The sequence below is a fragment of the Herpailurus yagouaroundi genome, unplaced genomic scaffold (assembly GCF_014898765.1).
Source record: "Herpailurus yagouaroundi ecotype Mexico unplaced genomic scaffold, PumYag 165, whole genome shotgun sequence".
Lineage (NCBI taxonomy): Eukaryota > Metazoa > Chordata > Mammalia > Carnivora > Felidae > Herpailurus > Herpailurus yagouaroundi.
In genome coordinates, this window is record NW_024412406.1 from 4,587,123 (window position 1) to 4,600,808 (window position 13,686).

Genomic DNA, 13,686 nt, shown 5'->3' on the forward strand with positions numbered 1-13,686 from the left:
AATACAACTGTCACGATAAGGGTCCTGCAGAAGACCTGAGAATGTAGAAGAAAGTAGAATACCAAGTTAAAACCCTGGGTCTGAGTCCTGGCTAGCCATTTACTGCCTATTGGTGCTTGTATAAGCATTTCAACCCATATTTTAGAATTATCAGCTAAATGATGGGGCCAATAAGACTTCTACTGATTATGTTCCATGATTACGGAAAAGACAAAAGGAAAGTGGAAATTCTCTTAAACTATGAAGACCAACACAGATTTTTGAAAAATTATAAAAAGGATCACTTTATTTAATACTATTGTATATCTACTATAAGTAAGCCATTGTAGCAGTTAGAGAAAAAGAGTCCTCAGCCCTGCTCTCAAGAAGGCAAAAGTCCTATGGCAAAAGACTTATACCTTTCCAGTTTCTTCATTCCTATCATTTTATGGTCCCTGACATTGATCAGAGAGTGTAGCCACCAAAAAGCAAAGCCTTGACTGTCCCCTTCTCCAAGGTTAAGACATGGAACAGTTAATAGGAGGTTGAAAAGAATCAGGAATGTTTTATTACTTTTGCTACCTCAATTTTTCCTCTTCCTCTGTAGGGACTTGTGTGCCCCAACTTGTTTGGGGACTTGTGTGTCTTCTTGGGAAATACAACACGTTGGGAAACTTTTAAAAAGGCCATGGTAGAGGCCCAGGAAAGGAAATACAGAGTTGCTGGTATATCTTCTTTAATATCAGGTTGTTTGGGGGAAGTAATGGGTCTTTTTGAAGTTTCTGCATTTTGTGGTTTATCTCATTAGGGTGGAAGTCATGATAGTCAGGGTGGATAAGGAGAATGTATGTTTGGCTTCACATAATGTACTTTTTGGGACCTTAAGCATAGTGATAGGCAGCTACATTCAAAGCTAGGTTTGAAGCAGTGAAGGAATCCTATGTAAAAGAAGTTTACAACAAATTACAGTGTCTGAAGTCATGACAGGACAGGCGTTTAGAAAGTTTACTTCCCTCTTTGACCGATTTTTAGTTGAAAAGAGTGCAGCTGAAACTGTTACCAAAGGAGGCATTATGCTTCCAGAAAAATCTCAAGGAAAAGTAGTAGTAACTGTTGAACCAGGCTCTAAAAGAAAGGGTGGAGAGATTCAGCCAGTTAGCGTGAAAGTTGGAGATAAAGTTCTTTTGCCAGAATATGGAGGCACCAAAGTAGTTCTAGATGACAAGGACTATTTCTTACTTAGAGATGGTGACATTCTCGGAAAGTATGTAGATTGAAATAAATCATTATTGAATGGCATCACATGAAGCTGCCCATTCCACTGAGGCTGTGAAATCTTTCATCATGTAAATAATTTTCATGCCTCCTTTATAATAAATGAATGGTATCCAAACTAAGCAAAAAAACAAACAAAAACCAGGTTTACAAATAGTGCAAATCAGGGTGTGATTAGTGCAATGGTATTCTAGAGAAGGGAGGCTGCTATTAGCCATGTGGGAACAGAACATAACAGGACACTTATTTTTGCAAAAAGCAAATGACAATAAACAATGACACAGTAGTAAAGACAGTGGGGTATGGAAAACCATAGGACTACAGATCAAGAAAGCCTCTCCATGTGATCCTGGCCAAATCGCTTTCACTTCTGGGGGCTCTTTATCCCCCCCCCGCTTTTTTTTTAGACAGAGACAGCACAAGTGGGGAAGGGGCAGAGAGAGGGAGGGAGAGAATCCCGACCGAACAGGCTCCACACTGTCAGCACAGAACCCGATGCAGGACTTGAACCCACGAAGCCATGAGAACATGACCTGAGTCAAAACCATGAGTTGGATGCTCAACCAACTGTGCCACCCAGGTGCACCTCCCTTTATCCCCATCTTAATTCACCCTGTCCTTCATTCTTAATTAGTATTAACTGCATTCACCTTCTAATGGTCTAGTTACAATTGCTAGCCACTCCTTAAACCAGGCCACTCTGCAACTTGAATCACCTCATTGAAACTTGAATCTGATTTCACAACTTCATGACTTTTCTTTTGCTGACAAATGCCTTCACATGATCTATAGCTCCACATCCACCCTCTCAGATGACCACCCCTGCCAACACCGATGCCTTATGCATTCACCTCCACCTCCTCCCTTGACTTTTGGCACTAAAACATATACTTTTTGTTTTGTTATTTTTAAGATCACCACATGTAAGAGTGCCTGGTGGTTCAGTTGGTTGAGCCTCGGGTTCTGTGCTGACAGTGTGGACCCTGCTTAGGATTGTCTCTCTCTCTTTCTCTCTCTCTCAAAATAAATAAATAAACATTAAAAAAATAAAGCGTTACAATCACCACATATACTTGCCTATTAACACTCCTTAGAATGCTTTTTCTTCCCTTCTTCCTGTATCTGGCAAACCTGTGTTAGCCTGCAATACTCAGCTCGAGTCACATGTTCTCAGTGAAATCTTTCTTGACTGAATGAACTGGTCCTTCTCTAACAATAATGGACTAACTACTTCTAGATGGCAGCGGGGTTTTTCTTTTTGAAGACTTTTCTGGAATTTCCAGGCCAAGTGGGTGGGCAGCCCTATTATTGGCAGCCCTATTATGCTTCAAAATAAATTCTCCTCTTTACCTTCCTGGAGGTAGAAAGGATAGTTCTTGGGTGTTCTTGGGCTAGTCTGTTTACATGAATGCTTAAACAATAGGGATTACAAAGAGGCTCACATTTTACAGCAGGCAAAAGGCTCACCCTCTTTTGTACTTGCAAGCTCTTAAAAGATCTCTTGCTGGAAGACTGCCCACTTGTTCAGTCATTGTAAATTAAAGCAAAATTTTTCAGAGGTTACCATTACTCCTTTGAAAAATTTTCTGAGAGCACCTTTTCATCATTTGGAGACCAGTAAAATTTCCCTCCAATGTTCAACAGGGTTCCTGACAGAGCAGCGAGCTTTAACAGGCAATCCCAGGGGCATTCATTAAACCAAGAAAAAGTAAGTAGTGAGGCCAGACCCACTTCTAGTGATAACTAATGGCACAATGTTCTGTTTCTGTAGTACTTTCTCTCTCCTTTAACTCTTTAAATCTCATTTTAAGTCACAGAAACTATCTCTACTACAGTCATTAGACCTGGGTTCTGATACAGTAGACAAGATACAGGATCCATTTTTTCACTTTGATCTCTAAATTTATAATTATTATTTAATTATTCCAAAGTTCTTTTCCCACCCCAGTTTTCTTCCCATCCCAAACAAGTCCATTATTGAATTTGGTCTTTTTCACGCCGGAGAAACTTCACACCTCCTGGCTGATGAGCAAGTGAAAATATGATGATCCTTGCTTTCTCAACTGGAAGCGCAAGTATTACATGGTTAAAGGGAGTTCCCTAAATTTCGGAGAGAAATGAGATAGGAGCTAGAAAAGGCTCTGATGCAAGTGATTAGATCCAAGGTAACTCTTTGTCCCGAATCAGGCAGCTTTCTGCATAGTTCGCACTTTGTAATGCATCAAGTTCAGGAATGCCATGGTCACAGGTAGCGCTCCCTTCTCAAGGCCATCTCCTATTAGCAGTAAATTGTGAGGGTGACCTTTCCTCTCTCATCTTAGTCTCTTTGTTTTCAAAAAGAGTAATTCAACTCAATAAAATGGCAAGTCAGCTATCCCTTTGTAATTATACCAGGAAGGCCTTGTGACTAATTATTTCATTTACCCTAGCAGCAGAAGTTTAAGTAACCAGGAAGGTGATATAGGCTATGTTTCCCAAATAGGATTAGTGTCCAACCCTTGGGAAGGCTTTTGCTGTGTCAGGACTTCCTACTCAATCCTAGACCTTCAGATTTCTGGAGGGATGGTGACTCAGACCATTTTTTAAAAAGTTTTCCAAGCCTAGGGCATCAGTTGGTTAAGTGTTGGACTCTTGATTTCAGCTTAGGCCATGATTTCACAGTCTGTGGGATTGAGCCCCATGTTGGGCTCTCTGCTGACAGTGTAGAGCCTTCTTGTTATTCTCTCTCTCCCTCTCTCTGCCTCTCCCCTGCTTGTGCTCTCTCTCTCTCTCTTTCTCTCTCAAATTAAAAATAAACTTTGAAAAACAAAAGTTCCTCAAGCCAGTCAGATGATTAGTCAAGTTTAAGAATTACTTGTCTAGTGGTCTCTTGCAGGGGTTCTCAAACTCAGTATCCCCTGGGGATATTGCAAATAGTGCAGATTTGATGTTCAACTGCAAGGGATTCTGATTGCTGGGATGGGTCTCGAAACCGGAATTTACTTTTTAACTTTATTTTTTATTTTTTAAAATTTACATCCAAATTAGTTAGCATATAGTGAAGCAATGATTTCAGTAGATTCCTTAATGTCCCTTACCCATTTAACCCATCCCCCTTCCACAACCCCTCAGCCTGTTTGTTCCCCATATTTATGAGTCTCTTTTGTTTTGTCCCCCTCCCTGTTTTTATATTATTTTTGTTTCCCTTCCCTTATGTTCATCTGTTTTGTCTCTTAAAGTCCTCATATGAGTGAAGTCATATGATTTTTGTCTTTCTCTGACTGACTCATTTCACTTAGCATAATACCCTCCAGTTCCATCCGCATAGTTGCAAATGGCAAGATTTCATTCGAAACAGGAATTTTTAACAAGCCTCCAGGGTACTTCTGAAACAGATGACCAGTGTACCTCATGTGAGGAAACACTGCCCTGTTCTGGGTTTAGCAAAAAGGGAGAAGGGCATAGATTGTGACACACTTGAGAGGCTCAGAGGTTGGCTGCACAGGGTCAGTTCCCCAGGTCTTGCAAATGTTAGGTCAATCTGCCTCTGGACAACACCAGAGAAAGAGTGAGGGTGGAGAGGATGGGTGCCAGAGACAGGGCTGGGATTCCTGGAGAATCTCGCTCAGGATTGGGCTGGGAGAATCCCAGTTTAAAAACACAGAACCACACAGATGCTCATTTCTTCCCTTCAGATCTATTTTAACAGCTCCTCACTGGCCTTCTTGCCTTTGGGGGTCTCCCTGGCTTGCCTGCCTCCCTTTCCCTTTCTGGCTCCAGCTTCCATAGTGTTGCTAAAATGACTTTTTTTTGTAAAAGGTAAATTGTTTTGGGGCACCCGGGTGGCTCAGTCGGTTAAACATACAAATTCTGCTCAGGTCACCATCTCGTCGTGGTCCATGAGTTCTCAAGCCCTGCCTAGGGCTCTGTGCTGTCAGCTAAGAGGCTGGAGCTTGCTTTGGATTCTGTGTCTCCCTCTGCCCCTCCCTTGCCCCTCCCCTGCTCTCACTGTGTCTCTGTCTCTCAAAAATAAATAGACATTAAAAAAAATTTTTTTTTAAAAAGGTAAATTGTTTCTCCGTGGCTTAAAAATCTTCCCAATAATAAGAGCCTTTGCAGAGGAATCTGGATTTTGTATGGGTAAATTATTGACCTCACAGTACCGGGCTCCACAGCGTCGGTGTCTCTATTCTGGTACTTTGTAGACTGGTTCCAGTGGGCAAATTGCTGCCCTACCCCAATGGCTGCGTTTAGTTAGTGCTGATCAACCTCCTGGTCAAGTCTCAAGTAGTAGCCTGCCCTTGGGACCCTGCTACCTGCCTCGGAGCCCCAGCTGACAGTGCCCACTCACCTGGATCTCTGAATGTGGCTGTTTGCAGCAGTAACAATACCACAGCTGGCGTATCAACTTGGTTTAATACGGTCATCTGGTTAAGGTGATGCTAATCCATAGTAATTGGCTACGATCCATCTAGTTTTTGCAGGGACTAGACAGGTATGTAAACTGAATAGGGATATGATAGGGAACTCAACCTCTGCATTCTTAAACGTCTTTGATGCTGACACTAACATCTACAATCCTTCTAGAAATGCAGTGTTATTTGTGACTTACTGTCTTCTTGCTGTGAAGACTGGGGCAGAGGAGCCAAGAGACTGTACCATCAAGAAAATCAAAGGAGATGTGTCCAATACAGATGATTATTGTAACTTGGTATACATTCGACTATAATTTAGGGAACATGGACTAACACTGGGAAAATATAATTTCAATATGGAAAAGAGCATTCATATAAAACAAAGTGAACTCCATTTTGATGCTGGTTGGGTTGTATCTATGTAACTTTGTACAAACTATATTGGGGACCTATTTCCTCCCATAAAATAAAAAGAATGCATCAGAGGTCAGTGACAGCAGCATAATTATATGACTTTTCTAATTATTTTTTTGATGTTATTGTAAAATTATAGTAATTGAAGGAATAGAGAAGGACAATTAAGAATAGCACTTTTTTTTTACATTTTTAAAAAATGTTTTTATTTTATTTTTGAGAGAGAGAGTGTGTGTGTGTGTGGGGGCAGGAGAGAGGCATAGAGAGAGAGGGAGACACAGAATCTGAAGCAGGCTCCAGCCTCCAAGCTGTCAGCATGGAGCCCAAAGCGGGGCTCAAACTCATGGATTGTGAGATCATGACCAGAGCTGATGTTGGATGCTCAACCGACTGAGCCATCCAGGCACCCCAAAAAGAGCACATTTTTAAAGACCAGTGTATCTCATATCCCATGAGGGAAAAAATTTGGGGGGAAAATTAATTTTAAAACATCAAAAAGTAGCACCTCTATATTACATGTAAAATTATCATATGCCTTCTTTTACATACTTATATTTTTTTCACTTGCATTTCTAAATCATGTCATTAGGCAAGTACCCAACAATTAAAAGGATTAACATACTTTTAAAAAGATCTGTTTACCAAGGTTTTATGTTCCAGATATTTCTGCAGCAATGAAATGGTTGGGTTACACTCTGGACTACTATTTTGTGATTTTTGAATAGAGTGTTATTTTTGAATAAAGGCAATCTATATATCAGAATAAGAAAACCACAGATATAGGAACTGAGAATGTGTCACTGACTTGCCTTAAAATAGTCTGTTCTGTAGTCCCGAGGAACTCAGAAGTATGTCAAAGGACAAGGGGAAAAAATTCATGTAGAAAAAAGTGAGGACAATGTCCCTGGGTATGATTTTGGAGGAAGCAAGAATGACATTTGCAAAATTTGGCAAGATAACTAGGGGAAAGAGCACGAGTTAGAATAACTGCTTCCAAGGGTTGGGGCAATCAGGAATCAAAACCCTGGAGAAACTTAGAGGGAAATTCCACTCTGACATCCCTGGGAATGTGTAAGCTCATAGTCTTGCCTGCTGATATTATTGAAAGGATGCTGATTTTTTTTCCCCTGGCTAAACCAAAAAAGAGAAAGAAACACATTTTGTAAAACTGAGACACATTATGGCAAAGCAAAAAAGACAAAAAAATGTATTTCACATTTGATGTTTGCCTGAAACCAGAACTCTTTTCTTTGAGGATTTAAGAAATAAACAATTTAGAAAATTCTGAGGACCATGAGTGTATTCTTGGGAATTTCTTGGAACAACAGCACATGTATTAAAAATATAAACTTCAATGATTGCTTGAGAAAGCCCAGCGTTCAGTGCATAAATGAATTTACAACATCTGCAAAATTTTTACCAAAATGATTTCTCCAGGGGGGGAAAAAGAGATAAAAAGAAATCCTTAAAAAGAAAATCAACCTGTGTCAAAGTAATTCATGATTCTTCACACACATAATAATGATTAATCGGCTCAGAACTAATCTGACTTTATTTGTATTAGATGAAACTGACACTACCTGAAGTTTTTCATTTACCAATATCTGCCACTAGCAGCAATTTTTAATAGAGATGTTCAAAGGAGTTTTTCAGGATTTATATTCATTGAAATGCCTTAGAAGAATGACTTATGTCTTTAAGAAGGCAAAACAATTATTCTTGGTGGAATCCTTGCTCTGTGCAATACTAACGATCAGGAGGCAGCTTCACAGTGTATGCAACCATGGGAGGGTCATGAAAAGGGCAGTGGATCCCAATGGGCACCCTTAGGCATGGAAATCATAATGTTAGGAAACAATCCACAGTTTCCTAAATTTTAAATCAGATTTTATGCTAGATTTTCTCCAGCTCTATTTCCACATTAGAGGAACTCCTGTGCTATTTAAATACAGGGTTGATATTATCATATATTTATTGCAGATTTGCACTTAATTTGATTTGTCTACCCAGTTCCCTGATAAACCCATTCATGCAACAGTCTTTAATACGTGTAAGACACTTCCTAATGTTTATACACTAAAGACAATAAGCATTCTAAGAGAATTAGAATCACAGAAACTCTATCTCAGAAAAATACAACACTTCAAACCTGTTTTCTATACTTACAAATAAAGAAAATCACTTCCATTGGGAACTGTAAGTGCAAATTCTCAAGCACCCAAAAGGCACAAAAGGGGAAATGCATATTTTATAAGTTCTTGATTGGTCTTGAGAGAGTAGTTATAACCAAAGCATAGTCACTATAATTCTCCTGCCTCACTGTTTGGAAAGCATATGAAAACATGTGATTAAAAAATGTATACGCCACTTCTCTCTGACTGGAATTTGGAAAGTTTCAACCATCTCCCCTAAGCCTTGTCAAGTGAAGTTGCTTCAAACTGTTCACTCATACATTTTTATTTTTTTAGCAGAAGACTGTGAACACTAATGTTTGTATATAATGTTACTTTTTCTTCATTCCATCTACTCGTCTTTCCTAAACCAGGCCCTTAATAATCTTGGTTAGACAGACAGGCTCAGTCTGTCACCAAATACATGTTGAGCGACTACTGACCACCATAAATCAAGCCCTGAGTAGCATTCTGGCTCTGGGTTCTAGTAGTCAAGTTTGTGTTCTATTATCTATTTACCTCGTGCCCATGTTGACAGTTTCAAATGATAAGCCTGACTGAAAGCAAAGCTTCGCTTCAAACTAGTTCCACTGAAAGGAAATAGGTGATCTCATTCACTACTGGTGGGAGTTTAAAAAAGCTTATGCTCTTTATGGGGTAATTCAATAATGTGCATCAGCATTTAGAATGTGTATACCCACCGGCCCTTCAACTCTACCTCTGGGCATTTACTCTACAGAAATATCAACGCAAATAGACAAAGATTAATACGTACAAGAATGTTTACTAAAAAATTTTTAACAAAGAAAATGTTCATGAAATGTTGCACTAATGAAGTTATTAGTTAAAATATAGCACACATACAAATGGAATACTTGGCGGCAGTTTTAAAAAATGAGATGTATTTTTATTCATTGACATGAAAAGATGACTGTGATAGATTACTAAGTGGAGATGAAAGTTATGGAAGAGCATGTATACACAGCCTTGGCATATTATCCAATGTCTTTCATAAAAATTCATATTCATATTCCATATGTTTGCTTACATGTACCTAGAAAAAATACTGAACAGATACTCATGAAATCATTAAAAGTGATCATCCAGACAGGACAATTATTTTCTCCTTTATATCCATATTATTTGTATTTTTGTATCAAGTGTAAGTTCATTTAAAACAAATGTTTATTTATTTTGAGAGAGAGCACACAAGTGGGGAAGGGGCAGAGACAGAGGGAGAGAGAGAATCCCAAGCAAGCTCCACACTCAGCATGGAGCCCGACGTGGGGCTTGATCTCACAACCGCGAGATCATGACCTGAGCTGACATCGAGAGTCAGATGCTTAATCAGCTGAGCCATCCAGGCACTCCAACCATACATTCATTTTTTTAAATGTTTATTTATTTTTGAGAGAGAAAGAGAGAGAGACAGAGAGAGAATGAGAGCAGGGGAGGGGCAGAGAGAGAGGAAGACACAGAACTGGAAGCAGGCTACAGACTCTGAGCTATCAGCACAGAGTTCAATGTGGGGCTTGAACTCGTGAACCATGAGATCATGACCTAAGCTGAAGTCAGACCATTAACTGACTACCCAGGTGCCCCAAGCATACATCCATTTTTAAAGAACATTAAAAATATTTCCATTTGTGGAAGAAAATTTTCCACTGTGAGAGGAAGAGCATTCACATAGTATCATCTCTTGAGAAAAACATTCTTGTTCTGAATCACGAATATCGAGAAAACTTATTTTGAATTTCATGAATTTCTACGGTCTCAAGACTAAACTTGCATTTCAAAGTCGTTGCTGGAGAAATCGTGACCTTTTGAGAGTTCTAAAATCGAAGATAACTGTGAATAAGGCTAATTCTGCATTAGAGAAAATTTACCAGTTCTTTCCAGCCCAGACTCACTATCCCCAAGTGTGTATCCCCCAAGTATCCGGGATACTATATCACTACTGCTACTAATATCACACCCACCACCACCATTACTCGCTGCCACATATTGAGTGAGGTACATGTTAGGCAACATATTCAAAGAAATGCTAGGCAACATGGAAAACACTTGATGTCAAGACCGCAAATTGAAACAATACCATAAAATATAGCTTTCCAATTTTACACATGAGAAAGCTGAGTGCTACAGAAATTAATTAGATTGCCAAAGTCCACAAGCCAGTGAACAGTGGAAACAGAATTTCAGTGTGTCTTAAATTCAGAACCTGTGGACCTTTTCATTATATAATACTGCTTACGTGGCAGCCATGAAAATGTCATAGGTATGTTGGTGTTCACTGAATAAATATTTAAAAATAGTGACAGAATTATAAGGAATGATAGTATCTTTAAAGCATAAAATCGTTATCAAGAATCCTGTAGCAGGGGTAATAATCTCTAGATTTGGAGAATCTTGGCAAGCCACTGAACGAGTGCAGGAATGCACATTTCACCCAGTGAGAGAGGATTTTCGTCAAGAGGGAAGTTCACACCCAGATGGCAAATATAGTTCACAGATGCCTGACATTTGTACTTTCTCACTCTATCAGAGTTCACTGGGGAGAAGTCCCACAGCAAAAGTGCCTCCCAGAAAGAATACTCAGTGTCTCCTGTAATCAAACTTGTTTCTGGCTGAGCTGCTCCTGTTCTGTCTCTCTGGCAGCATCAAGTCACAGTTCATGCCTATTGTGGCGTCTGCCAGGGCCTGGTGTTTTCATTCTACCCCATGGTTTTCGTTTTGTCTACAACGCTGGCGGGCCCAAGTGTTCATCCTGAGCATCCTGTTTCTCTTTTTCTTTTTTCCCTCTTCCATACTCTCTCTTTGCTTTATTCTTTTTCTCCTCCCTCCTTCTCCCTGACCTCTTCCTTCTCTCTTTTAAACATTATTTCTTAAGGGCTTACTAAAGCAGTAACTGTGCCTACTGTCCGCCAGAGCCACTCTGACTGCACGGTCTCTCTTCTCCAAAAAGTTCACGGTTCTCATGTGTCTTCCCTGCTTGTCTTACTCACTTTTATACCACGGCATCCACCACAGTGGCTGGCACTTATTAGACATGTAACGAACATGTAGCTGAATATCTTCTTTGCGTTGAATTCAATTTATGTAATTGAAGTCACACAATACGTGTGCAATTTTTAAAAGCATATAAAATGTAAGTGGGGTGAGACTGGTAAAAGTCAGGTCATGAACAGAAGTTTGGAAGAGACAGGATGTGCTCAGTCCTTGTGGGTTGAAAAGAGTTCTTATAAGCACAGTAGCACTTTATATACTAATACAACTTGAGGAGCACAGATGGGTTCTTTTGTTCTACTGTATATTTCCTACATCTGAAGATTTACCCTTGACTCGGTCAAAAATAATTTCAAGGGGTTAATCAAGATCTATTTTTTAACAAATGCAAATACTTCTAGTAATATTACAATATTATCTGTTATTTAAATGAATCTGATTGATTGCCTCTCAATTCAACAATACAGTACAATACAGAACTTCCACAACATACAGAATGGTAATCCTCAGGTATCCAAGGACAGATGATATATCACCCCTAAGTAGCTTATAGCCAGGAATTAAAAGGGGAATAACTTAATGTTAAGTGAACATGAAGAAGAGAACAAGCTTGGTGTATGTGTATGTGTGTGTGTGTGTCTGTGTGCATGCACATGCGTGCAAGTGTTTCTGTCTGTCCTCCTGGACATTTTCTTGGTGATATCTTCTTTTATTTTTATTTAAAAAGTTTTTTTTAATGTTTATTTATTTTTTGAGAGAGAGAGAGAGACAGAGTGTGAGCGGAGGAGGGGCAGAGAGAGAAAGGGAGACACAGAATCTGAAGCAGGCTCCAGGCTCCGAGCTGTCAGCACAGAGCCCGACGTGGGGCTTGAACACACCAGCTGTGAGATCATGACCTGAGCCGAAGTCAGACGCTTAACCGACTGAGCCACCCAGGCACCCTTTCTTTTATTTTTAAAGTGTATTTATTTATTTTGAGAGAGGGGGAGTAAGGGGGGGGGGAGAGAGAGAGAGAGAGAGAGAGAGAGAGAGAGAGAGAGAGAATGTGTGTGAGCAGAGGAGGGGCAGAGATAGAGGGAGAGAGAGAATTCTAAGCAGGCCCCATGCTGTCAGCACAGAGCCCAGCGAGGGGCTTGAACTCATGAACTGTGAGATCATGACCTGAGCCAAAATCCAGATTCCGTGGCCCAACTGAGCCACTCGGGCGCCTTAGGGATATCTTCTAATATCACAACTGGTTCATTTGTACATACTTTTCTGGTTTTCTAGGTTCACTTTTTCACTTGCCTATAGTCAGTCCTTCATAATGATGCTTGCTTTATTAAATAAAGACAAAGTAGGACACATTCTCCATTCAGAAAGTGCTTTGCCAGCTCTTTAGTTGGTTCCTACTTGTACCTACTATTCTATGAACGAATAAGTCCCTTTCATGAATAAGAGGACAAATGAAGAAGTTACACAACACTCGTGAAGCCACAACACAAGTCTATAATTAGCCACCACCTTTTTAACTGATGCACATAGTCTACTGGCTTACTCACGGTTTCTAAAACCAACACTATTTGAAGTCAAAGTGTCAATGATCAGTCACTGTGAATATATACTCAATGGATGATACACAAACTAAATAGGGTAGGTAACCTTTACTTGGCCTATTAAACCTAGGATAGGAAATATAAAGCAATTCTCATATTAAATTTCCCAATAATCTGTGGGGGAGAGAACCAAATAATATATGCCTTAATTTCCTGCCAAAATTTTATATTTAAACTCTTAACAAAATCCCCAAACATTGGTATTAATATTACATTAATATAGGAACTTTGCTTTAATAAAAGGAGAAGCTTGGCATGAACCCTTCCCTAACCTATCACACACATTCTGTGAAAACACCTCCCTCCCGATGACTTTGGTCTCTATGCCTTATTATTCTGAGATTGGCTACATTTCCTCTTCAACTTAAAAATTGTCAGAAAAAATACCTTCATTTCCTCCAAAAGAAATAAACAAAGGCAAAGTTCAGAGGGAAGCATTCCATGGAAGCTGTCCATAGTAGAGCAAAGTGCAAAGCAATCAGCCTGAACCAGAGAGGGCCTGTCCCCAGTCAACCCTGAGGGTCTGGGGCCATATTCCTAGTCTCCACATTTCCAAAGCAAAGCAAGGTTTTAGTCACTGAAGACCCCTTTTCCATGGTTCTGGGGAAAGAGTATGATCTAGTATGTGCATTTTAGTGGTGATATTTGAATATTTGTGAATAAAAGCATAGTCATTCCTGTGGGAATTCCTTTTATAATCAAAGGTACATTTTCTACCATGTACCTTGTTTACGGGGACCAGGCTCCTCCTCCAAATGGAGTTTCCTATATCATTCCTATGTCATTTCTCCCTTTCTTCCACTGCTTTTCCATCATCTCTCTGCTGTTACCCTTGCTCAGCTCCCTATCATC

The 13,686-nt window shown here is 39.8% G+C and overlaps 1 protein-coding gene and 1 long non-coding RNA gene across 2 annotated transcripts in view; one reads left to right on the top strand and one right to left on the bottom strand.

Annotated features, from left to right (window-relative positions):
* Positions 1-13,686, bottom strand: part of LOC121038064 (uncharacterized) — a 259,619-nt gene that overhangs the window by 76,574 nt on the left and 169,359 nt on the right. The window lies entirely within an intron of this gene.
* LOC121038061 (10 kDa heat shock protein, mitochondrial-like) lies at positions 265-1,704 on the top strand. The gene has a single exon (XM_040487519.1). It carries the CDS (start codon positions 960-962, stop codon positions 1,254-1,256), a length of 297 nt encoding a protein of 98 aa, XP_040343453.1. The 5' UTR covers positions 265-959; the 3' UTR covers positions 1,257-1,704.